Consider the following 25,326-nt stretch of genomic DNA (forward strand, 5'->3'; position numbering starts at 1 on the left):
AGTAGAGGTTTTCTTTACAATAAAATATTGTATGACAGGGGAATTCAAGCAAACTTGAAAGTTGAATGAGTAGTAATTGGATTTGTGGCTACTAGATTGAACAACTATTGGCTTGATGAAGAATGTCTGATGAGGGTTAGCACTGCTGTCTCACAGCACTAGGGTTTGATTCCAGCCTCGGGCAACTGTCTGTGTGGAGTTTGCACATTCTCTGTGTCTGTGTGGGTTTCCTCCAGATGCTTCAGTTTCCTCCCACAGTCCAAAGATGTGCAGGTTGGGCAATTTAGCATGGCCAATTGATCTATTGTGTCCAGGGATGTGCAGGCTAGGTGGATTAACCACGGGAAATGCAGGGTTACATGGATAGGGTAGGGGGTGAGTCTGGGAGGGATGCTCTTCAGAAGGTCACTGTGGACTCGATGAGCTAAATGGCCTGCTTCCACACTGTAGGGATTCTATGATTCTATGTTGTATAGTGATGCATGTTACTGGGATTTCCAGAGTATTTGTTCAGCAAAGAGACAACTGTTTCCTCAAATGTGGAGCCAAAGGGAAGTTGCCATGGGAATGGGAAGCTGAGTCTCTGGTAGTAGTGATAAGAAAGGGTCTCCAGGAAGGGGGTCTGCACCAAGGTTGGTAACCATGGCCAATCCTTCAAGAGTAAAGACATTGCTGACCCCATTTCTTGGAGAGAGATAACTATTGTATTCTATAATCAGCTGGTTTTGCTGGAATATTTCCAGCAAGCCTGCTGCAAATTAAAGAATGAATTGAGTTTTAAATGCGATATTATCCAATTCAACAAGCCTGAATGCACATTAAGAAACATGTCCTAGGAATGACTAATAATTCTTGAACAAAAACAAAAATTGCTGGAAAAGCGCAGCAGGTCCAGCAGCATGTAAAATTAATCAATAATTCTTACTGTATACCTGCCTACATATCTGTTATCAATTTATTGATGCCAGCTATAGCTCAGTGGCTAGCATTTTTGCCTCCGAGTCAGAAGGTTTCAGGCTCAAGTATTACCCAGAGATTTGAACATGGTGTTCAAGTTGATAGTATCACATTGTAGAGGTGCTATCACCCAGATGCGACATTAGACAAAGGCCCTAAGTGCCTGCATAAGCAGTCAAATGTCCCACACTCCTACTGAAAGAATAGAAATATAATTTCCAACCAACATTACTGACTCCTTACTATACACCTGTCTTGCTCTCTAACTCATTACTGTAACCTGCTACTTCAGTGTACATGAACATTGAACCACTTACGGTGCACATACCTCATCCATATGTTGGGCTAAAGATCAGATCTGATCTGGAAAGGTTGATTAAATATTTTCTTGTTGTTGCACTGTTACTTTATGTAGTAACGTATCCAGTCTATCAGCTTGTGGTGTTCTGTGTACAACTTCAGAAGGCTGAGATGAATTGGATGAAATAATCATTAAATAATACTCACTGTTCACAATTTATCCAAATTAAGTCAGGTCTTTGACATTAAGTCAGTGGCAAATGGGAAACTCACGCCACTGACATTCGACTGGTTAAAGGTAACAATGCACTAGGCTAGATGATCTGTTTGGATAATAGATGAGCTGTCGTTTTTGTTAAACATGGAGAAAAATGGGGAGGGCAGCAGGGGAACATTTGCAGATTATTAATAACAACAAGGACAAAGTGCAGGGTGGGGGAAGGAGGGTAAGTGATGAGAATTCCCAGGAAAAGGCAGAGTGATGAACGAGTATTCCCAGGGGATGTTTGGTCTGCAAGAGAAAGTAGAAATGATGAAAGGTGGGATCTCAGGAAATTACACAATTATGAGAAGGGGTGATGAGGGTGAAATATTTATGCTACAGAAAGAGAGCAAGGCTTGGCTTCTAGACAATGTCTTTCAAAACCTTGTCTCCCAATTGACCTACTCCCTGCTGACTCCCTGCTGTTTTTTAGGCCATGTGGCGCTACATTGCAACCATTTGATAGTGGGTTTGGCCACTTCCTGCTTCTCCTGCTGTGTGTTTGCTCATGCCCCATGTGGCCCTTGCCTGCCTTTAAAATGTGCACTAAATTCCTTAGGCTTTTGCTGCCGATATGTAAACAAGAGTAATGCACATTTCTGCTTCCACAGTTGGAACTGAGGCCTAATTGATTAAATTCTGCTTTTAGTGTCTATATTGCTGCTGCTTCTAATCAAGGGGACTTGCGTGTATCTGTAACAAACCCTTCACCATTCCATTGACTGAAAAATGATGAGCAGAGTACCCAGGTATGGCAGCGGCTTGTGACAGACAGTCCCTCTAAAAATGAGAGGGTAGTTTTACTCTGAAGATTGCAAACAGGTGGAGAAGGTCACCTTCTCAGAAGGTGGGACAGCCAAAACAGTTCTTATTGAGGTGAAATCTTCTTTCACACTTTCCCAGACTTTTTCACTATGAATCTACCTCACCATATTGTAGATCTGACCCTTCACTAGTCTGTATGTATATTGAACCTAACAAACAGATTCTTCATCAGAACGCTTCTTCAGAGTCGTATCGGATTCGAAATGTTAACTCTGTTTCTCTGTCCACAGATGCTGCCAGATGCAACATTCTCTGTGTTTGTTTTAGATTTCCAGCATCTGCAATGTTTCGCTTTTCTTTGTATATTGAACCTGTTCTTTTCCTCTGATCTGTAAATTGCTAGAGCAACTAAACCTGCCCTCGGTGGGGAGTGCACATACGGATCACTAACTGACTGAAGGGTCCATTTAATGATTCTTCCGCGAACGTGTATTGTGTAGAAAAGGATAACAGAGCAAATTAAGACTGTAGTAGTGAACAATACATAGTAGTGAGGTTGGTTGTCTCGCCGAGCTGGTTTGTTGTTTCGCAGACATTTCGTTGCCATAGAATCATAGACTCCCTACAGTGTGGAAACAGGCCCTTCGGCCCAACAAATCCACACCGACCCTTGGAGCATCCCACCCAGACCCATCCCCCTATAACCCACACACCCCTGAACACTACAGGCAATTTAGCATGACCAATCCACCTACCCTGCACATCTTTGTGGGAGGAAACTGGAGCACCCGGAGGAAACCCACGCAGACACGGGGAGAATGCTGCCTGTCTCTGCCTAGCTTGTCCCAGGATTTTGGTGTTGTTCCAGTCGAAGTGGAGGTTCTCCTTATCCATGTGGATTGAGATGAGTGAGTATTGGATGTGTCTTTTTGTAGCCAGTTGGTGTTCATGTACTCTTGTTGTTAGTTTCCTTCCTGTTTGTGCGATGTAGTGTTTCTCGCAGTCTCTGCAAGGGATCTTGTAGATGACATTGGTCCTGTCCATGGCGGGGAGTGGGTCTTTAGTTCGGGTGAGCAGTTGTGGTAGGGTTGACGTGGGCAGAGACAGGCACGAGACATCCTAGAAGCCTGGCACTGCACGAAGCATGCTATTAATAAACATATTGAACACGACCCCATATACATTACACTACGAAGGAAACCCGGAAGTGAGGCAATCCATCTCAACGGACCCCAGAGTTTAAAAACCAGGCGGGAAAACACACCGACGCTTCATCGGAGGCTGCACTGAGGATGTTACCCAGCACGGTAACGAATCGACTGCGAAACAACAAACCAGCTCGGCGAGCCAACCAACCTCAATACCCACAACCCAAGCTACAAATCTACTCCAAAACCTTAGAGACAATACATAGTAATTAAGAGTCACTATAGCAGTGCTAAAGGTGTCAAGAGCTTTATTTAGATAAATTTTGGTTCATTATCTCTGTGGCATTATAAAGTACACAATGGAGAAAGCATTCATCACATAGCGAAACCCTAAAAAAAAAATGGTGTCTGAATCAGTCAGTACTAGTTGTTAGGAGGATTCACAAGGATGTATTCATATGCTAGAGGTTCTGTGTAATCTAATATGTCTGATGCTTCTTTCCTGAAGGCACTCTGGGCTCTGCGGGAACGCATCACTGAAGCACTGGTCCGTGATGGCTTTGTCTACAAATATGACATTTCATTACCACTGGAGAGATTCTATGAGATTGTCATTGACATGAGGAACAGACTGGGGGTGAGGGCCAAACGTGTCGTTGGCTATGGGCACCTTGGTGAGATTTACTGAAGTGCTGCTTATTTGAGATAGACTGTCAGTATGAATTCCATCAAGATTTGTTCCTATTTATTTCTGTTTGTATTTCTATTATTATACAAGATTTCAATAGTCTTTTATTTAGTTCCTCTTGTAATGAAGGCTAACATTCCATTAGTTTTCCCAAAAGCTTGTTGCACCTGCCTGTTAGCCTCCAGTGACTTAATGAGAAGGATACCCCAAGTCCCTTTCTGCTGTCTCACCATGTAAGAAATATTCTGCACATCTGTCCTTCCTACCAAATTTTCCCACATCATATTCCATTTGACATGTTCTTGCCCAATCACTAAGCCTGTCCAAATCCTCCTGAAACTATTTTACGTTGTCCTCACAATAGACATTGCCGTTTAGCTTTGTATCATCCACATAATCTAAGCCAGTAAGTTACCTTTTATGCCATGTTCTTCAAATTTACTAATCAACCTCCTGTGGAAAACCTTATCAAAAGCTTTCTGAAAATCCAAATATACTAAATCCCATTTATCAATTTTGTTGGATGTTATGAATCACTAGTACAGCACCATGAAAATGAAGCCTCACTATTCCCAGAGTTATCACAAGAGTTAAAGATTTTGAAAAGTATGCAAAATTTCCCAATTTACCTAATTCCAGACCCAGGTTGACAGAAAGAATGGACCAGGTTTCTGTACACAACAAAAATTACTATTACAGTAGTTAGAATCTAGCTATGAGTAAATAGTTATGAACAATATAACTCTACTGATTAAAACTATAACCCATAAGACCATAGATATAAGCAGATTGAGGCCATTCACCCATCGAGCCTGCTCCACCATTCGATCATGACTGATATGTTTCTCAACTCTATTCCACTGCCTTCTCCCCATAACCTTTAATGCTCTTACTAATTAGGAACCTATTTATCTCTGTCTTAAATACGTTCAATGACATGGCCTCCACATGTGGCAATGAGTTCCACAGATTCATTATCCTCTGGCTGAAGAAATTCCTTCTCATCTCCGTTCTCAAGACTCATCCCTTCCATCTGTTAGCCTCCAGTGACTTGGGGCCATGGGGCCTAGTCTCTCCTAATGGAACCATTTTCTCTGTGTCCACTCTATTAATGTCTCTCAATTAGATCTCTCGTCATCCTTCTAAACTCCATCAAGTACAGACCCAGAGTCAATCGCTCCTCGTATGACAGGCCTTTCATCCCCAGGATCATTCTTGTAAACCTCCTCTGGAACCCCTCCAGTGCCAGTTTATCCTTAGAAATGGGGCCCAAAACTGCTCACAATATTCCAAATGCAGTCTGAACAGAGCCTTATACAGCCTCAGCAGTGCATCCCTGCTCTTGTATTCTAGCCCTCTTGAAATGAATGCTAACGTTGCATTTGCCTTCCCAACTGCCAACTGAACCTGCATGTTAACCTTAAGGGAAGTCTGAACTACAATTCCCTTTGTCCTTCAGATTCCCGAAGCCTTTCCCCATTTATAAAATAGTGTATGCTTCTATTCTTCCTACCACCGTGCATGACGTCACACTTTCCCCGCATTTTATTCGATCTGCTACTTCTTAGTCCATTCTCCGAGCCCATCCATGTCCTTCTGCAGCCTCCCTGCCTCTTCAACACAATCTGCCTGTCCACCTATCTTTATGTCATTTGCAAACTTAGCAACAATGCCCTCAGTTGCTTCATCCAGATCATTAATGTATAACGTGAATAGTTGTGGTCCCAACACTGTGGAACTCCACTAGTGACTGGCTGCCATCCTGAAAAACACCTTTATCTCCACTCTCTGCCTTCTGCCAGTCAGCCAATCCTCTATCCATGCCAGTCCATGCCCAGCACCATGGGCTCATATCTTATTTCGCAGCCTCCTGTGCAGCACTTTGTCAAAGGTCTTCTGGAAATCCAAACAAATCATGTCCACTGACTCTCCTTTGTCTAATTTGCTCATTGCCTCCTCAAAGAATTCCAACAATTGTTAGGCATGACATCCCCTTGATGAAGCCATGCTGACTCAGCCCTATTTTATCATGCACTTCCAAGTAATCTGTAATCTTATCCTTAATAATGGACTCTAAAATCTTATCAATGATTGAGGTCAGGCTAACTGGCCTATAATTCTGTCTTCTGCCTCCCTCCCTTTTTAAACAGAGGTGTTACTTTAACCATTTTCCAGTTCTCTGGGACCCTGCTGGACTTGTGATTGCTGATAGATCACCACCAATTCCTCCACAAATTCCTCAGCTATCTCCTTGATGATGCTGGCATGTAGTCCATCTTCAGACCTTTCAGCTTCCTCGCCTTCTCCTTCGTGATGGCCTTTATACTCAACTCTGCCCCCTGACTCTCCTGAAATTCTGGTATGATGTTGGTGTCTTCCACTGTGAAAACCAATACAAAGTACCTATTCAGTTCCTCTACCATTTCTTTGTTCCCCATTACTACTTCCCTAGTTTCATTTTCCAGCAGTCCAAAGTCCACTTTTGCCTTTCCTTAGCTTTTTAGATATCTAAAAAAAAAATTCATGCTATCTTCTTATTACTTCCCAGCTTACGCACATATTTCATCTTGTGTGCTGTAATTGCTTTTTTAAGTTATTCACTGTTGGTTTTAAATAATTCCCAATCTTCTGGCTTCCCACTGTTCTTCACCATATTATATGCTTTTTGTTTTGCTTTTATACCGAGTCTCAATTCCCAATTTAGTCATGGTTGCCTCATCCTCCCCATAGTATGTTTCTTCTTCTTTCGGATTAATTTCTGCTGTGCCTCCTGAATTACCCCTAGAAACTCTCGCCATTGCTCTTCCTCCTAGGTTCCTTTTCCAATCAACTATGGCCATTTCTTCCATCATGTCTTTGTAGTTATCTTCACTCAGTTGTAATACCATTACATCCAATTCCAGCTTCTCCCTCTCAAACTGCAGGGTGAATTCTATCATACTATTGTCACCGCCCCCTCGGTGTTCCTTCACCTTAAGCTCCCTGATCAATTCTGCCTCAGTACACATCACCAAATCTAGAACCGTTTGCTCCCCCAATGGGCTCTACCATGAGATGCTCCAAAAAAGTATCATGTAGACATTCTATGAATTATTTTTCTTGAGATCTGTTACCAACCCGATTTTCTCAGTCCACCTCCATATTGAAGTCCCCCATGATTATTGTAATAGTTTCTTCCTTACATGCTTTCTCCATCCCCTGATTTATTTTCTGTGTATATCTTGCTACTGCTAGGAGGCCTGTAGACAACTCCCATCAGGGTCTTTGCAGTTCCTCGGTTCCACCTGCACAGATTCTACGCCTTCTGACCCTATGTCACTTCTTGCTGTTGGTTTAATTTCATTTCTTACTAACACGGCAACATCGCCTACTCTGTCCACCTGCCTATCCTTTCGCTAGGATGTGTATCCTTGGATATTTAGATCCCAGCCCTAATCTCCTTGCAGCCACGTCTCTGTGATACCCACAACATCGTACCCGCCAATTTCATTCTGCACTACAAGTTCATTTACCTTGTTACATATATTGTGCTTGTTTCAGTACAACACCCTCAGTCCTGCGTTGACTGGCCCCCTTCCCATAGTTGTCCCTTTGTCAGCTGTGCCTGAAATTAGATTCCTGACACTTTCCACACACTCTGTTCTGTTACTTGTTCTGGAAACTTTAACAACCTCCCCTAAGCCCTCCCCCTCTTTAACTTTTTCCAACCCCTTATGAGCTTCCTTTACTCTTACACAGTCCTTTTTCACTATTTTTTCACATTCGTTCTCTGTCACACTATATTCAGAATGGAGCCACTACACACTCTCCAAGCTCTTTTTAAACTTGCTGTGTCCTGTCTTGGAACTGTGTTCAGAATGAAGCCAATCCCTGCTTTCTGCACACTTTTTAAACTTGCTGCCCCTTCTCTCTTCACTGTTCAGAATGAAGCCACTCCACGCTTTTTGTTAAAATTTGCTGCCTGCTTGGCACTATATTCAGAATAATGTTTTGAACAACTACTCAACTTTCTCTTCTCCAAACTATTTATGTGACTGAAGTCCCCCAACCCTGGAAATATTTTCATAATTAATTTTCTGCAACACCTCTAAAGCCTTCACATCCTTCCTAATATTTGGTGCCTAGGGTTGGATATCATATGCCAGCTGAGTTCAGACTGGTGTTTTATAAATTGTTCATTGTTTTTGTCCAGGATCCTGTATGTCTTTTTAACCAATTTCTTACACATGCTGTCACCCTCACCGATTTGTCCACAAGTACCTCAGGTCCCTTTGCCTCTATATCCCTCTAGAATTGTGTCTTTCAGTTTATATTGCCTCTTTTATTGTCCTTCCTACCAGAGTCCATCACCTTGTACTTCCCTTTGTTACATTTCATCTGATTGGGGTTTACCCAATATACTATCCCTGTTTATGTCCTATTGTAGCATATCGCTATCCTTCTCACAGTTCACAATGTTTCCAAATTTTGTGTCATCTGTAAATTCTGATACTGTGCCTGCATTCTCAAGTCTATCATCTATATAGATCGAAAAATCAGTGATCTTAATTGAAACCATTGGGTGAAAACCCATTGTATATTGTCCTCCAGACTGAGAAACAACTGTTAACCACTCTGTTTCTTTTGGTCAGCCAACAATACGCCCACACTGCCACTGTCCTATTATCACATATGATTCAATTTTCCTGCTAACTTATTCAAACATCTTTTGGAAATCCAGATACACCACATCAACCAAATATCTCATCTCAAAACTCAGTCAAATTGATTAAACATGATTTGGCTTTTCTTAATTAATCCACACTTGTCCAAGTGACCTTAAATTGTCTTAGTCTATCGCTTCTAAACGTTTCCCCAAAAATGAGTTAAATAAACTGGTTTGTAATTGCCAAGTGAATCCTTACGTCTTTTTTAAACAAGGATGTAATACTTGCGAATTTCTAATCTTCTTACACACACTCTGTATCTGAGAGGATTGGATCATTATGGACAGAACCTCCACAACTTCTATCTTCTTGTCCCTCAGTATCCTTGTTCTGGTGATCTTACCTACTACCTCCTTTATCCTTTCTTAGGCCATGATATCTCAATTATATCATGTTTCACAATGCATTTGGCAGCAAATGCAAACTGCATGAAGGATAGAATTAGAGCTATAAATGAACACTTTCAACTGTTTATTTATAGAGCCAATATTACATATTGTATACTTCTAGCTAACAACACCTCCACCAATTTATTCCTTGTAATTATTTTTAATCAGCCTGTTCAGTTATGTATTGCACACCTCTGAAGCAGATGAGATTTGAACCTAGGCCTTCTGGCTTAGAGGTAGTGATACTACCACTGTGCTCCAAGACCTACTAGTCTTCTCCTGGTGTGTTTCTTGTACCAACCTATTTAACATGGTATGATACCTCACTGGCCATCACAGCCTGTGATGGGACTTTAATGCAGACCTTCTTGCCCAGAAATAGGAACCTAACATTATGCCAAATGACTCCCTGATTTGTTCCTTATAAGTATTTTGACTCAACCTGTTCAAAGACATATGACACACCTCTGGAGTAGATGGGACTTAAATCCAGTCATCCTGGTCTAGAGGTAGGGATACTGCCACTGTGCCGCCAGAGCATAGACAAGAACCTCATCAACGCCCGTCACCTGAATATGTAATTAAACAAGTAAGCGATACATACATGACATCGTAGGTCTGGCAGCACCTGTGAAGAGAAATCTGAGTTAACGTTTCAGGTCCGGTGACCCGAGGACCCAGTTCTGAGGAAGGGTCACCGGACCCGAAACATTAACTGTGATTTCTCTTCACAGATGCTGCCAGACCTGCTGACCTTTTTCAGCAACTTCTGCTTTTGTTTCTGATTTACAGCATCCACAGTTCTTTCAGTTTTTATAATTAACATTGTTACTAATTAAAGATGAGGAATGTGCTGTCAGTACGTAAAGGTGAAAGGCAGTGCTATCAGTATTTAAAGGTTTTTTTTTATTTCCCCTAGGCGATGGAAACTTACATTTGAACGTAGTGTCCCCTGCATTTGACCAGCAGCTGCTGGACTCCATTGAGCCCTATCTGTATGAATGGATTGCGCAGCATTATGGAAGTATCAGTGCTGAGCACGGACTTGGCTTCAAGAAGAAGAACTGCATCTATTTCAGTAAGCCCAAGGAAGCAGTGGACTTGATGCAGCAGATGAAAGCGATTCTGGATCCAAAGGGAATTTTAAATCCCTATAAAACCTTGCCATCCTTCACTCGGTCAACTCACTGACGAGAGCAGAGGTTTTATTGGGAGACCTGGCTGCAAGTTTTCAATTTTTACTTTTGCTAACCCGTGCTCATCCTCATGGAGACTATTGTAGCTGAAGAAGAAAAATATCTTACATTAAAGCCATTATCAAGCATTTGATCATGCCAGATCCAAGTTGCACTTCTGTTAGAAAAAAATTAGAATATGGATCTATCTAGCACCTTCTGGATGAACTGAAACACTTCTTAGTCAATGAATTTCTTCCGAACTGTTGTCATACAGAAACATGGCAACCAGTTTCTGTCCATCAAGTTCCCACAAATATCAGTGTGATCATGACCAGATAAACTATTTCAGATTTTGATTCACGGATTGAATATTGACCAAGGGAAAGCTGTCTTGCTGTTCTTCAGAATTTACGTTCACTCCAGAGAATAGATGGGACTTCAGTAACAGTGCACTCCCTCAACACTGCACTGGCACCAGGTCGCTCAACTGAGACTTGAACCCATCACCTTGTGATCCAATGTAAGAGTGCTGCAGAGTGAGGCAAGGCCAACAATTAGCTACCAAGCCCACCCCTTTTAAATACAGCAGCCTCCTGAAGGTGACCAGGCACCACCACCACCTTTTGCCAGTGGGCCCATGTCTGCTACAACCTGATTGAGTCTGCACAAGGATCACACAGAATTTTCATAGTCAGAGGACTGGACAACTTCATCCCAGGAGTCTAAGTGAGATTCAGAGCAGAGTGCTGTGTTTTTAAGCTCCTCTGCAGACACCTGGGAAGTACCTGAGGGCTGTGCTGACATTCCCTGCCCACACCTCTGTGAAATTATATTGTGAACATTCGAGAACATTGTTATCAAGCAAGGTAGGAGGAAGGAGGATTGGACAGGAATAAAACCTGGTTTTATGTGGCTTCTGCTTCCTATGTTATGTGTGAATTACCAGAGTTAAAAAGTGAATAGTGGAAATCTAAAACCGAAGTTCAGACAAGAGTCCCAACTGAAATATTGTAACTCTAGTCTTTCCAGGCTTGTGCTGATTTTTCAGCAGTTTTTGGTATTATGGGTGATCATCACTGCTCTTTGTTCTGTGTAACTCTGTGGATCGTTAAGGGATCAAGGATATCTAAAAGTCAGATAGAGGAGATCCACAGTTTTGAGAAGCATCCTGACAGGGCAAATATTGCTGGGGGAAAGTACAGTGACATTTTTGTCACTGAAGTTGAGCACCCATTTTACAGTCTGCTGCATTCCATAAAAAAGGACGGACAACTTTTGGAGCTGTGCTACACTGTCCTTATCTCAGGCCTGGCAGGTACAAGTAGTCAGTGAGCATTTCCACCCATGTGCTTATCTCTGGACCCCAGGATTGACTCCTTGACAGGGCCAGGGTCACAGCTTTGTAACAGTTCGGGCTTCTTCCCTTGGTTCGTCTCCTGGGACCTCTGGTGGCCTGGACTCTCCTGCCCTCCTCCATCCCAAGCACCATAATTGTGGCAGTGCTCCCTGTTCAGCCTTGCCCTTGTTACTGGTAGCCTTCTTCTGATCCCAGCATTCTTGCTTATCAATCAACTGCTGCTTTTTACAGGAAATGGCTAATCACCCTGCAGGATAAAAATTGCTCGGGCTGTTACTCATATGTGCAGGGTTATCATCAGCTTGCTCCAGGAGTTAAAATCAATGCTCGTAAGTCAGTTGGTCAGTATACTGGGTTTGAAAGAGGTTGAGGCAGTGGTGAGAGAGCAATAACCTCTGCATGTCAGCAGGTCAGATTGTGGAATACATGCACCTCTCTAGGTTAAATACAAGTCCCTCAAGTGGTCTGTTGTAGGCATGGATGTTAATTTTGCAACAATACACAGATTGATTATATCAATTGACTTTAATCATATTTCATGTTCTGAATGTTTTGCTTGTTGTGCAATAAAGTATCTTCCCAAAATTAACAATGCAACACCTCGCCTTCATTCATCTTCAAAACAGAGGGAAAATTTATTTGACCCCATCCTCAAAATTCTACCTGTCGTAGATGCATTTGTCCATGAATATTGGTAGTGACCACTGCACAATCTGAGCAAAGATGAAGTTCTATCTTCAAACTGAGGCTAACACTCCATTGTGTTATGTGATACTAGCACCGTGCTGACTGGGATAGATTTCAAACAGATCCAGCAAACTTGAAACTAGTAATTCATGAGGTGCTGTGGGCCATCAGCAGCGACGGAACTGTGTTGAACCACAATCTGTAACGTCAAGGATAAAAGGCCACATTAGGAGGTAGTTACGAACTTATCCAGGAATGCTTGATGAGTGCAATAGTAAGAAAGATCATCCTTTGACAGCACTGAGTTCCATGTTCTTAAGTTTAAATGTCCAGTAGACATTTTGAATGCTGCAGTGAAAATAGGAACAGGAGTAGGCCATTCAGTCCATCGAGCCTGCCTTCCCATTTACTGCAATCATGGTTGGTTGTACTCTTTGTTTTTCACATACCCAACCCTATCACCCTTTATACTATTGATAATCAGAAATCTATCAATCTTTACCTGAAACATACTCAAAGACAAAGCCCAGATCTTTGGGGTAGAGAATTCCAAAGCTACACCACGCTCAATAAATAAAAGTTGTGCTTATCACTTTCCTGTGTGACATTCCCACTATTTTTAAATTGTGCCCCTGGTTCTAGACTCTCCAGCTAGGGGAAACGTGTTACTTGTGTCTACCATGTCTATCCTTTAGGTATTTTGTAGATTTCAATGAGATCACCTCTCATTCTTCAAAACTCTACACAATACAGGCTGACTTTGCCCCATCTGTCTTCGTAGGACAGTCCCACTATCGGAAACAAGTCTAGTGAATCTTTGGTGCACTTCCCCAATGGTAATAATATTTCAATATTGATTGAAATGTTGATTTGGGGTTGGGGGACATCATGTTGGGTCAGGTCTGATGGAGTTGATTGGCAGTGTCGGTCAGGGGTGGAACACGAGATTGCCTGGTGTCAAAATGTGATATTTCTGGTGAAGATGGGATTGGACGAGAGATGAATGGCTAGGTGGAGATGGAGTCCAGAGATAGAGAGATGAAAGGAGTAGGCAAACAAGGGGATTATTGATGGTAAGCCAGGACAGAAGAGAAGCTGAATAAAGGATAATAGTAGGAGAGAATGGGTAGGCTGTACTGAAAGCAATCCATTGTCAATGACAGGACCAGAGTGTGGAGATGTAGTAAAAGGGGCATGGAAGGACGCAATCAGGCTATAAAGTTATTGAACTCGATGTTGAGTTCTAGAGGTGCAGGGACCCCAAGCAAATCGTAAGCTGGAATTTCAGTCACCTTCATGGGATACCATGACCAGACACACATTCTCCTCCCCTCCTTTGTCAGCATTCCATAAGAACCCTTAGTCTACTCCTTCTCCAGTGCCAACACACTCACAACATCTTCCTATAGAATCGCAGAAGGTGTAAAACCTGCCCATTTACTCCTCTTTCCTAGGAGCTGCTTGGCCTGCTGTGTTCATCCAGCTCTGCTACCTTGTTGTCTTGGATTCTCCAGCATCTGCAGTTCCTATTATCTCTACGCCTCTTTCCTCACTGTCCAAGGCTCCAGATATGCCTTACAGGTGAAGTGGTGATTTGCCCGTGCTTCATTCAATCTAGTCTACTGTATTCGCTGTTAACACTTTCATCTGCTCCACACCAGGGAGATGAAATGCAGACAGCATGATCACTTTGTACTCTGTCGGTAAAAATGACTCCCAAGTTTCCAGTTGCCTGCCACTTCACCACACCATCATGTTACCTGGCTGACATTTTTGCCACAGGTCTGCTCCTGTGAGTCTCAGTGCAAGCTCGAAGAACAACATCTCATCTTTCACTCGAGGACCTCTAGACTCAACAACAATTTAAATAACTTTAGAACTTGATTCAATCCTTCTATGTTTCCTATCCATCCCCACATCATTATCTTGTCATGACATAGGTTGCTTTCACCATAGCTTACCCATTCTCTCCTACTCATTGTCACTTATTCAGCTTCTCTTCTGTCCTGGCTTACTATAAATAACCCCTAGTCTGCCTACCTCTTTCATATCTCTCTGTGTGGGCTTGTTCGCCATCCATCCACTCACCACACCTGCAATCTGTCTTCACCACAAACATCACTTTTTCCTAGTTGTATCAGTTCTGATGAAGATTCATACCAGACTGGAAAGGAGAAGTCAACGTTTTGGGTATTACCCTTCTTCAGGACTGGAGAAGGGTAATATCCGAAACGTTGACTTTTCCGTTCCTCCAGATGCTGCCTAGCTTGCTGTGTTCTTCCAGCATCCCGTTTGTCCACCATGGTTTCCAGCATCTGCAGGGTTTTGTTTTGCCTGGAAACATTAACTGTCGGTTGCCAGACCTGCTGAAGTTTTCTCCAGCACTTGCATTTTGTTTTGTTGGAGTCGCTTCCGGGTTTGTGATTCTCACGTCATTGTTCCGATGAGGGCGGGGGTCACGTGGGCCAGCCCGGCCACGGGTTGGGCCATGACGTGTGAGGGGCGGGCACGTTCCCGGTGGTGCGTCATGACATCACAGCCCCGCGCGGTCGCAGGCCTTGCTGCCCCCAGGGGTGGCGCGCACGCAGGACCCGTTGGACGTTGTCGGGGCCGCGCACGCCCGCACCCCCCGCCGGCCCCGGGGGGGCGGGGGAAGATGGCGGCAGGGAAGCTGCCGGCCCGGGTGTTGGAGCTGCTCTTCTCCTACCTGGAGCTGCCCGAGCTGTTGAGCTGCTCGCTGGTTTGCCGCCACTGGAACCGCTGCCTGGAGACGGACGAGAACAGCGAGGTTTGGAGGAGCGTGTGCCAGCGGCTTCTGAGCGAGGAGGCGCTGAGCTCGGACATCCTGTGTAACCTGAGCAGCTACAAGGCCAAGGCCCGGGCCCTGCGACACGCCTGGAGCTCGGCCGACTGCTCCCGCAACGTCTACATCAAGCGCAACGGCTTCACCCTGCACCGCAACCCCATCGCCCAGAGCACGGACGGTGCGCGGGCCCACATCGGCTTCAGCGAGGGCCGCCACGCCTGGGAGATCTGGTGGGAGGGACCCCTGGGCACCGTGGCTGTTATCGGTGTGGCCACCCGCCGCGCCCCCCTCCAGTGCCAGGGCTACGTCGCCCTGCTGGGCAGCGACGACCAGAGCTGGGGCTGGAACCTGGTGGACAACAACCTGCTGCACAGCGGCGAGGCGGCCGGCAGCTTCCCGCAGTGTAATAACGCGCCCAAATACCAGGTACTGTTGCTGGGGGAGGGAGAGGAGGGGAGGGCACCGGGGGGAAAAGGGGTAGGAAGGGGCGGGGTGCTGGTGGGGAGGAGAGGTAGGGATCGGGGAGATTGGGGTGAGTGTCTAAAAAGTCGAGGGAGAGTAGAGGGTCAAGGAACCGAGTAGGGGTGTCAGGAGGAGGTGGGTGTAGCGTTCAGGGAGATGTGTGAATGGGGAAGGGTTTAGAGAGAGAACAAGGGGGAGGGATAGGAGAACATTAGTAGGGTAATCGGAAGATCTTTGTGTATTATTTTATGGATTCATAGCTTGCTTCCTGCATGTCTGTGTAATGATACAGCGAGAGGAAACACGTCATATTTGATAACAGTAACCCACTATTTTTCAGGAACACAAACAAAAAACACATTTTTTTCCAAGTAGTGACGTTCTTTCCAAACTCTTTCAATGGAATATACAGCATTTACAATGTCAAAGATGAACATTTATCAACCCCCATTTGCAATGTGTGTATACTGTCTCTAGTCATATGCACTTGCATTCTCATTCCGATTTTTCAGGTTTAACTGCCATTTTTACTCACCCTTTGTGTTTCTAATACCTTTTGAGCATCTAACTCAGGATCTTTGCATGTTGTCATTCATGAGCTTCCAACATTACGAAAAAATGTAGGCCAGCAAACCTGTGCATCATTTCAGTGCAGGTTCTCCATCAGTAAGAGAATTGTTAGGCAAGGTTATCACTGCTTTCAGAATTCATCAAGACATATTATGTTTTGTTTTAAGCTGCAAATCATGACATCATAAATCCTGGCCTCAATGACAATGAATGGAATACCCTGTCAGTCAGGCTGGAAGATTATGATGCTAAATGTACCTGGGATGGATTTCACACAGATAATTTGCATTATGTAACTCTCCTTCAGTCACTACATGATTCTAGGGAAGAAAATCTTCCTGCTGTGTTCAGGAGATTCTGTTTTCTGTAATTTTATTCTTGTTTGACACATCCTGTGAACTAAAACTACAAGACCCACCAAGCTACGAACTGACACACTAAGACCATTTTCACCCTTTCTTTAATGACTTGAGAGGAAAGAGAAAAACCTTGGAATTAAAATCAGAATCTGAATTGCACACAGCCCAGCGTCCCTGGAGGCAGCTTGCAATTGACATAACAGCATTTGACATTGATTCAATTACATCAGGTCAGTTACTGACTGAATAGATGAAACCCACTATTAGAATTAGAGACTTCTAGCTTAGTGACTGAAATGTTGATATTATTGCACATTCCATTAATGTAGTTAACTGTGTACAGGGAGATGTGGGTGACTGCTTATAAATAGGCTGTCCGTGTCTCTAGATTGGGAGTTACGTAATGCAAATTATCTGTGTAAAATTCATCCCAGTTACTTCCAGCAACACAATCTCCCGGCCTGACTGAAAGGGGATTCAATTTATTGTCATTGTTCACAGAGAATATACTGCAAGCATATACTATTCCACTGAGTCCAACTAATCTGTTCTGCATTTATCTCCACTTGAGCCTCTTCCCTACCATTTTAAATCCTCTATCTGGCTCTTAAGTGTTCTGCTTAAGTGAGAAAGATTGATACCCTGTATTTACCTCAAGTGGTGGGTGAGAGGAATATGGTGTCTATACATGAGTTGGAACAAGAAAATGAAGTTTTTAAGAATTAACATGGGCAGTTGCAGTTTTAATTCTGTCATGACAAATAAGGGGTTAAAGATCTTCATTCATAGAAATTGTTTGTAAGCCTAACTTAGCACAAGTGTTCAATTTTTCTTCCTTTGCTTATACCTGAAATCTGAAGTGAGGTGAAAATTCTTCAATTCTCATAAACTCATGGATGTTTCCAGCACAGAAGGAGGCCATTCAGCTGATTGTGTCTGCAGCAGTCATCAGTGGTTTAACTACATTAATCCCGTTCTCCAGTTCTTGGCTCATTGCCCTGAAGGCTATGGCGACATAAGTCAATATCTAAATACTGCTTAAGTGCTAACGAGAGTTTCTGACTGAGCCACACTTTTAGGCAGTGAGTTTCTTCAACTTGTATACGAATATCTAACGATATTGTTCATCAATATGCTGTACAGTTTATTTAGTTTAAGGTATTTCTAGCTGCTTTACTCTTTTAAAAGGTATTATATCCTGTTCGCATGAGTGAGTCTACCTGAGTTTAAAAGAGAAAAATCAGACTGGTGCTGCATAGAGAGCTTTAAACTAAATAGTTGGCGTGGGTTCATAGGAGAATACTGTTTCTTAGGAGTATACCAAACGTCACCAGATTTATGAGACAAAAATAAAAATTGCTGGTAAAGCTCAGCAGGTCTGGCAGCATTTGTGGAGAGAAATCAGAGTTAATGTTTTGGGTCGATTGACTCCGTTCTGAGGAAGAGTCACTGGACCTGAAATGTTAACTCTGTTTTTTTCTTCACAGATGCTGCCAGACCTGCTGAGCTTTTCCAGCAAGTTTGTTTTTGTTCCTGATTTACAGCATCTGCAGTTCTTTCAGTTTTTATTAGGACTGGATCAAATTGACAGAAAAGACATGTGCTACAAAGCTTAGTGGTAGCCCAGAGAAAGAGCACTTTACAAACAGCAAAGATGATTTTTAAAAAAAGGGAGAAGTTAAATATGGTAAGCTAGTAAGAAGTATAAAAACAAAGTAAAAGTTTTTACAAATATGTGAAAAGGAGAGTAACTAAGTATTAGTCCCTTAGGGAATGAGATTGAGGAATGAATAATGTTAAATAACAAAATGGCAGAGACTTTGAACAAATCTTTTGTATCTTTACTGTAGAAGATGCAAAAACGATCCTATGAACCGTAGAAAATCAAGATGCAAGAAGGGGCTGTTGAGCAACCATAATCTCTAAAGAAAAAGTACAAAAAACTACTGGGATTAAAGGCCTGCATTTTAGGCTGCATAGATAGTGAATGCATTGGTTGTAATTTTCCAAAATTCCCCAGGTTCTTGAAAGGACTCGGTGTATTGGAAAATTTCAAATATAACGCTGCTGTTCAGCAGAGGAGGGAAACAGAAAGCATGAAACTAACTGCAGGCCAGTTAGTGTAATGTCAATCATACTACAATCCGGCAGAGTTACATGATCTTGTGAAAGGAAAATAGTGTTTTACAAATTTATTACAATTTTTTGAGGATGTAATAAGCAGAGCAGATAAAGGAAACCAGATGTATATGAAGTTTTCCACAAAGTATTTGATGAGGTGCTATGTAAATGCTAGCCACACGATAAAATCTTTGGTGCTGGGGTTGATGTATTTTCATAGGTAGAGATTGGGTAACAATCAGGAGATAGATTCAATAATAAATTGGTCATTTTCAGGCTGGTGAACTAGTGAAGTATCATGGGGTTCAGTGTGAGGGTGTCACCTATGCATTACCTATATTAATAATGACTTGCCTGAAGAGGCAGACTGTGTTACAGTCAGATTTGCTGATGATACAAATCTAGAAGGGAAAGCAAGTTGCGAGGAGTGTACAAAATTTGCAAAGCAACTTCTAAGTTAAACAATGGGGCAAAAATTGAGAGTTTAATATGAGGAATGTGAGATCACTTTGGTAGGAAGACTTGAAAAATCAGAATATTGGTTTAAATGGAGAGAGGCTATGAATGCTACCTTACAGAGATCTAGAAATCCTTTTCTGTGAATCAAAAATCAAGCATGCAGTTACAGCAAGTGATTTGGTAAATAGAATGTTGGCTTTTATTGATGGGGATGGAACATAAAAGTAGGGAAATGTTGCTGCTTCTGTGCAGGGCATTGATGTGACTACACCTTTTGTGCTGTACACAATTTTAGCCTCCTTACTGCAGGAGGGATATGCTTGCATTGAAAACAATCCAGACAAAATTCATTAGCCTGTTTCCTGGGATGCAGGAGGCTAAACATGTTGGGTGAAAGCACCTTGGAGTTCAGAAGAATGAGAGGTGATTTTACTGAAACATATATGATTCTGACAGGGTTTGATGGAGTAAATGCTGGGAGGTTGCTTCTTGCAGGGGATTTTACAACTGAGGTACAGCTTGAAGCTAACGGATTTCCAATTTAAGACAGATGGAAGAATTCTATTCTTGGTATTGTTAGTATTTGGAATTCTCTTGTCCATGGTGCAGTGGAAACTGCATCATTGAGTATGTTCAGGGTTAATTTGCACAAGGTTTTGATCTACAATGGAGCTCAAGATTAAGGGGGCAGGCAGGAACTGGAGTTGCAGCCTCGGTCTCATCAAATGGCTGACCAGGCTTGAAGGGCTGAATGACCTACTCCTGCTCCTACTTAAGATCTAAGTACCAGATAGCTCCTGTAAGCTATAGGGGAAACTGCAACAGAGAATGACCTGATCTTTATGCAGTGCAGCAGCTTCTATATACTACTACATGAATATGCAAAAATTAACAGCACTTTTTAAAAAAAATGTTAAAACTATTCCAATTTCACAATGTTCAGTCATTATAAGATATTTAGAAACCTCTTGTGGGTATTAAACAGCTACCTTCCTCTGATACAGGATCATATGATCAAACTTATAGTTATAGTAACCTGACTAGTTTGTTTTTAGTTCGGTGTCCATGTTATGAGCTTGCTTTATTCACAAACCTGGTCTCCATAATTCCAAGGAAAAGTCAATGCATGGATAAATTGCAAAACAAAATTAAATGGATGATGCCAGAACTGAGGTTGTATCTATCAGGGCAGTTTGTACAGGCTTGAGCACTTCTTTCTCATAGGCAAAAGGATGATCTAATAGAGCTCTTTAATTATGAAATGGTTTTATAGAGCATGCACAGAGATGATGTTTCCACTACTGCAGATGGCCACAGTTAGGAGTCACGAATATAAGCTAATTATTCATGAATCTGATAAAAAGTTCAGGAGAAATCTCTACCGAGAGGATGGTGAGAATCTGGAATTCATAACCATGTGTACTGGCCAAGGCATCTAATATAGACATTTATAAAAGGAGGCTAGATTAACAACATGGAAAAGAGCTTACGCTGAAAGTAAGATATTTATGCTGAGATAGAAGCATAAATGACCTGTTCCGTTAAATGATCAGTTCCTGTGCTCATGCGAAATACTGTGTAAGCCAAATATATTAAAAAGTGATCCTCAAAATGGTAGCACTCTGGGGAATTAAACGCTTTCTTGACTATACACAGAGAAACTCAGCTGAAATCTCAAGTAGAAAATGCATCATGATATATTGATGAGTTTTGTGTCTCTTTTTATAAATTTGTTGCCTACTTCTTTCTACAGATTGGGGAAAGGATACGTGTCATTCTTGACATGGAAGACAAGACTTTAGCATTTGAACGAGGCTATGAATTCCTTGGCGTAGCTTTCCGAGGCTTGCCAAAAGCATGTCTGTATCCAGCAGTGTCAGCAGTTTATGGTAACACTGAAGTGACTATGGTGTATCTGGGCAAACCACTTGATGGTTGATTGCGGGTAAACTGCATGAGTTTACATCTTAGAACCAAAGCAAGCTGCTCAAAGAGCCATGGATAGTCTTATCAGTTCCAGGCAGTCAAAAGGAGTGATGCGCAGCAGTCCAAGGGAGTGCAGTGAGGACTGCCAGCCAGCAAAACCCATATGGTTGGATCACCATTGTATATATGTCTAAATAATCTGTGCGTATGTAGTGATGTTGGCTGTCTGTTTTACTATAACATGCTGTGTACAATTTCACTGTAACAATGGATGGGGGATAGGAACAGAGTCAGACTGTAACTCAAATCATTTTGCTAGTTGGAGATTTCACTACAATTGTGTACCCTGGCTGCATCTTGAGACACATTTGATTGTGATCAAATGCTGCAAAGCTCAGGATTTTAAATTATTTATTACTGTGACATGGGCTGGACTCACAAGGAGGTATCTTCTGGGAATGGGAGGGTGGAGATGTGAGTGAAGTAGTGTGGCTAATGTCACATGGATCGCTGCATGGCAGGTCTATGCCAAGGAACAGGTAGTACTGGTGGCATCTGACATGTTAATGTTTTAACAATTGATTCCTTCAAAGAAGCAGTTGACGCTTTGCCACTTGACAGTACCCTGATTCTCTTGACCTTGATCACATTTAGCTGATTCAGTTTCAGGCAGTGTTATCAACGGTAAAGGGAACTCCCTCTACCCTCTTTACCACCAGTTCTTCATTATCTTCTTTGTTCCTATTTCAAGTTAGTTTTACAGGGCAAAGTGGAAAGTTGTATCTAATGGTCCAATCTGAGCCTTACCTGTTTAGAAAATGGTTTACAAGAGAGTTGACTTAATACCCAGTTTCACTTCAATCTCACTGAACCCATCAAAAGCGGCAGCACAAATTGACATGTTCTTTTGAACCGGATGGTTTATTTGCAAGGCTGTTGTACAGTGTTAGTGGTCAATATTTCAGCTTTTTTAAACCATGAATTTGTTTTGCGAGCTCTGCGATGAATGCACCAAATTGACAAATTCAAATGCATGTTGTAAGCTGAAGTATACATAACTTTCAGCAGTTCCCTGATGAATGCACCAGGTAAACGGTTTTTCATGTTATTCATTTCTGTTTGAACCTTGCTAGAGTGATGGAATAAATGTACAGGACTATAGAATCATACAGCATGGACTAGAATCTAATTCCACTGTGAATTTGAAGCAAAAACAGAAATTGCTGGAAAAGCTCAGCGGGTCTGGCAGCATCTGTGGAGAGAAATCAGAGTTAACATTTTGGGTCGAGTGACCCTTCCTCAGAAGGCCCTGGCCTTCAAACAGGATTGCCAGGTGATTTTAGGCAATCTGGGAAAAGGTACTGGATGCCGTTTTACACACTAGGAGTTTCTGTAGAAAGCTTTCCAAATATTCCTGGGGTCAGGAAATGGGAATAAGTACTGCCTATATGGTGTAACTGTCTCTCAGGTTTCTCAAAATTCCATATGCCTCTGGGGGTCAGGATGTTGTTCTGGGTTCCGTACCAGTGGTGTTGGAGTAATCTGTTTTTAGAAATGGGCTACTCAGAAGATGAGAGCAATCCCAGTGGTTGGGCCTGGAGCCTTCACTTCTGGCCCAGCTATTGTACAGTGATGACTGGGCCTGCATTTTAATCTGAATTTCCAATTAGAAAATGGGAGGGTATTTATTTGAAAAAAAAACTACTCAAATGTGAAGTTGTTGATTTTACTGCACATTTCTGTCTGGTACAAGGCAGCCATGGTGAAAAGTATTGCTGCTATAAAATTGTACTTCCGTTATTTTTGTGTATTTTTGTAACTTTAGTTAATTTTGTGTGTGTGTGTTATACACATGATGGTTTGAACTTGGTCTTTTGCTATTTACAACCTTTTATTTGTGCATATGTCATGGAATTTGTGAGAAATTGTAAATGACCTGAATTCTACCATTTGTTAATGAAAAGAAGTTATTTTACCCTGAGAATGAATTGATAAAATGTATGTGATCTTCAACTTTGATCATGGGACTGCAGAGCATGGCTGAGGCTGCTTGACAATACACTACACCTTGCTTATGGGCATTAAGACCACAATGAGGAGACTTGGAACTCTGCACTGTATTAAATGTATGTTTTCCAGTTATCCTCGTGTAAAACATAACTGATTTATCTTAGAATCAGGTCATCACTGCTTTATCTCAAGAGTTACAACTGGCACGTTAAATAAATTACAAAGGAACTTGAGGGAAGTGTAATAACTAGTCTTTTTTTTTCAGGATTTCTATTATTGTCAAATAGTAAAACCATTTTGTTTATGCTTTAGCTAATTTAGAACATAAAATCTTCATACATCTGTTTCGGTTGGACTAAACTAGACAGTGTCCTTATGATTCTAAGGGGACATCTGACCTTCTGTTACTTCAGCTGCCATTTCTGTACCAGGGAGAGAATGAGAACCCTGGAAAAATCCTTTCACCAGAGATTCACCTAGAGGAGTCTTCGATTTTAAGCAGTCAATCCAGAGTGTCTCTTTTTTTTTTGGTTTGTGCTGAAATTTACCTGACCTGTCTATTTCTGCATTTGTACATAGTTTTATCTGTAAATAAATCTGGAGTAGTAATTTTCAGTCTGGACAATGGTCTTGCAGCTGGAATTTGTTTCTCTTGAAGTGATGGGATTATAAGAAAGCCTAGCTCAGTATTTAAATAGAGTCGTAGACTCTGTCAAGTCATGGAGTTGTACAGCACAGAAACAGACCCTTCTGTTCAACTCGTCCATGCCGACTAAATATCCTAAGTTAATCTAGTCCCATTTGCCAACATTTGGCCCATGTCCCTCTAAACTCTTCCTGCTCATCCAGATGCCTTTTAAATATAATTGTACCAGCCTCCTCCTCCACCTCTGGCAGCTCATTCCGTACACGCACCACCTTTTGTGTGAAAAAGTTGCCATTTAGGTCCCTTTTAAATTTTTCCTCTCTCACCTGAAACCTATGCCCTCTTGTTATGGACTCCCCTGCCCTGGGCAAAAGATCTTGACTATTAACTCTATCCATGCCCTTCTATAAGGTCACCCTGCAGCCTCTGACTGCAGGGTGACCTTATAGGGTAGAGAGAAGTTCATGAGCCAAGTCGTATTCCTCCTGGATCTGTGTTAGGCTACAACTTTACACTGTTTCTGTCAATGATTTGAAATAGATGGAACATATCCAGTTTGCAGATGATCGTGAGTCGGAAGGCAGCATAAGTGTTTTTAGCAGAATGCAGGAGACTTAAAGGGATGTGAAAGGATTTAGTGAGTGTGCGTAAATTGGCTCAAGTCCAACCTGAATGAGTATCAGAACACTCACTTCAGATCCGTGAAAGATAAGTCTCTCACTTTTTCCAAATAGCACAAAACAATCATGGAGCAGCAGACATATAATGAGATCCTTGTACACAAATTGTTAAAACTACAGTGCACAGTTACAGAAAGTAAGAAATGTGGTGTGCGTTCCCTCAAATTTATACAGTAATGGTCTGTTTAAATTAATATTTAATAGAGTAGATCAATAAGGGAGTCTAGCCACCACCTTAGTGTCTAATGTAATCACCACTTCTGAATCCTCCACCATTGTCATTCAAGGGATCGCCATTGACCAGAACCTCAACTGGACCAACCACAGGTTCTGCAGTTGCTGGAAGTTATGATGTCCTGGTCTAATGGGGTAGATGTAGAGAAGATATTCCCACTTGAGAGGGTCCAAAACATAAAATGGATGTCATAAATTTAATAGGAAATTAAGGAGAAATTCCTCAGTCCAGAGATTTGTGTGTGGGACTCACTCACACATGGAATAGTGGATAGGAATAGCACATATACATCTAGTGGGGTGGCATGGTGGCTCAGTTGTTAGCACTGCTGCCTCACAGCACCAGGGACCTGGGTTCGATTCTACCCTTGGGTGCGGAGTATGCACATTCTCCCTGTGTCTGCATGGGTTTCCTCCCACAGTCCAAAGATGTGCAGGCTAGGTGGATTGGCCAAACTAAATTGCCCATAGTATTCAGGGATGTGTAGATTAAGTAGGTTATAAGGATGGGTCTGGGTGGGAATGCTCTGAGGGTCAGTGTGGACTTGTTGGACTGAAGGGCCTGTTTCCACACACTAGGGATCCTATATAAATACAGGAGGGAGAAAGGAATGAA

The 25,326-nt window shown here is 42.3% G+C and overlaps 2 protein-coding genes and 1 long non-coding RNA gene across 9 annotated transcripts in view; 2 read left to right on the top strand and 1 right to left on the bottom strand.

Annotated features, from left to right (window-relative positions):
• d2hgdh (D-2-hydroxyglutarate dehydrogenase) overlaps positions 1-12,347 on the top strand; it is a 28,981-nt gene extending 16,634 nt beyond the window's left edge. For all 7 annotated transcript variants that reach the window (XM_048604206.1, XM_048604207.1, XM_048604203.1 and 4 more), the window contains 2 exons: positions 3,941-4,106; positions 10,135-12,347. In XM_048604206.1, coding sequence (XP_048460163.1) covers positions 3,941-4,106; positions 10,135-10,406 — 438 coding nt within the window. In that variant the 3' untranslated portion in view covers positions 10,407-12,347. The remainder of the gene's footprint in view (positions 1-3,940; positions 4,107-10,134) is intronic.
• On the bottom strand, positions 12,257-15,322 carry LOC125484665. Its single transcript, XR_007263479.1, has 2 exons — positions 14,478-15,322; positions 12,257-12,636 (listed from the first exon to the last, which is right to left on the bottom strand). It is a non-coding gene; the product is annotated as an uncharacterized LOC125484665 (long non-coding RNA).
• Positions 15,040-23,772, top strand: fbxo45 (F-box protein 45). Its single transcript, XM_020522132.2, has 2 exons — positions 15,040-15,669; positions 20,968-23,772. Exons 1-2 carry the CDS (start codon positions 15,094-15,096, stop codon positions 21,151-21,153), a joined length of 762 nt encoding a protein of 253 aa, XP_020377721.1. The 5' UTR covers positions 15,040-15,093; the 3' UTR covers positions 21,154-23,772.
• Positions 23,773-25,326: the final 1,554 nt, after the last annotated feature.

The sequence above is a fragment of the Rhincodon typus genome, chromosome 13, assembly GCF_021869965.1.
Source record: "Rhincodon typus isolate 14 chromosome 13, sRhiTyp1.1, whole genome shotgun sequence".
Classification (NCBI taxonomy): Eukaryota; Metazoa; Chordata; class Chondrichthyes; order Orectolobiformes; family Rhincodontidae; genus Rhincodon; species Rhincodon typus.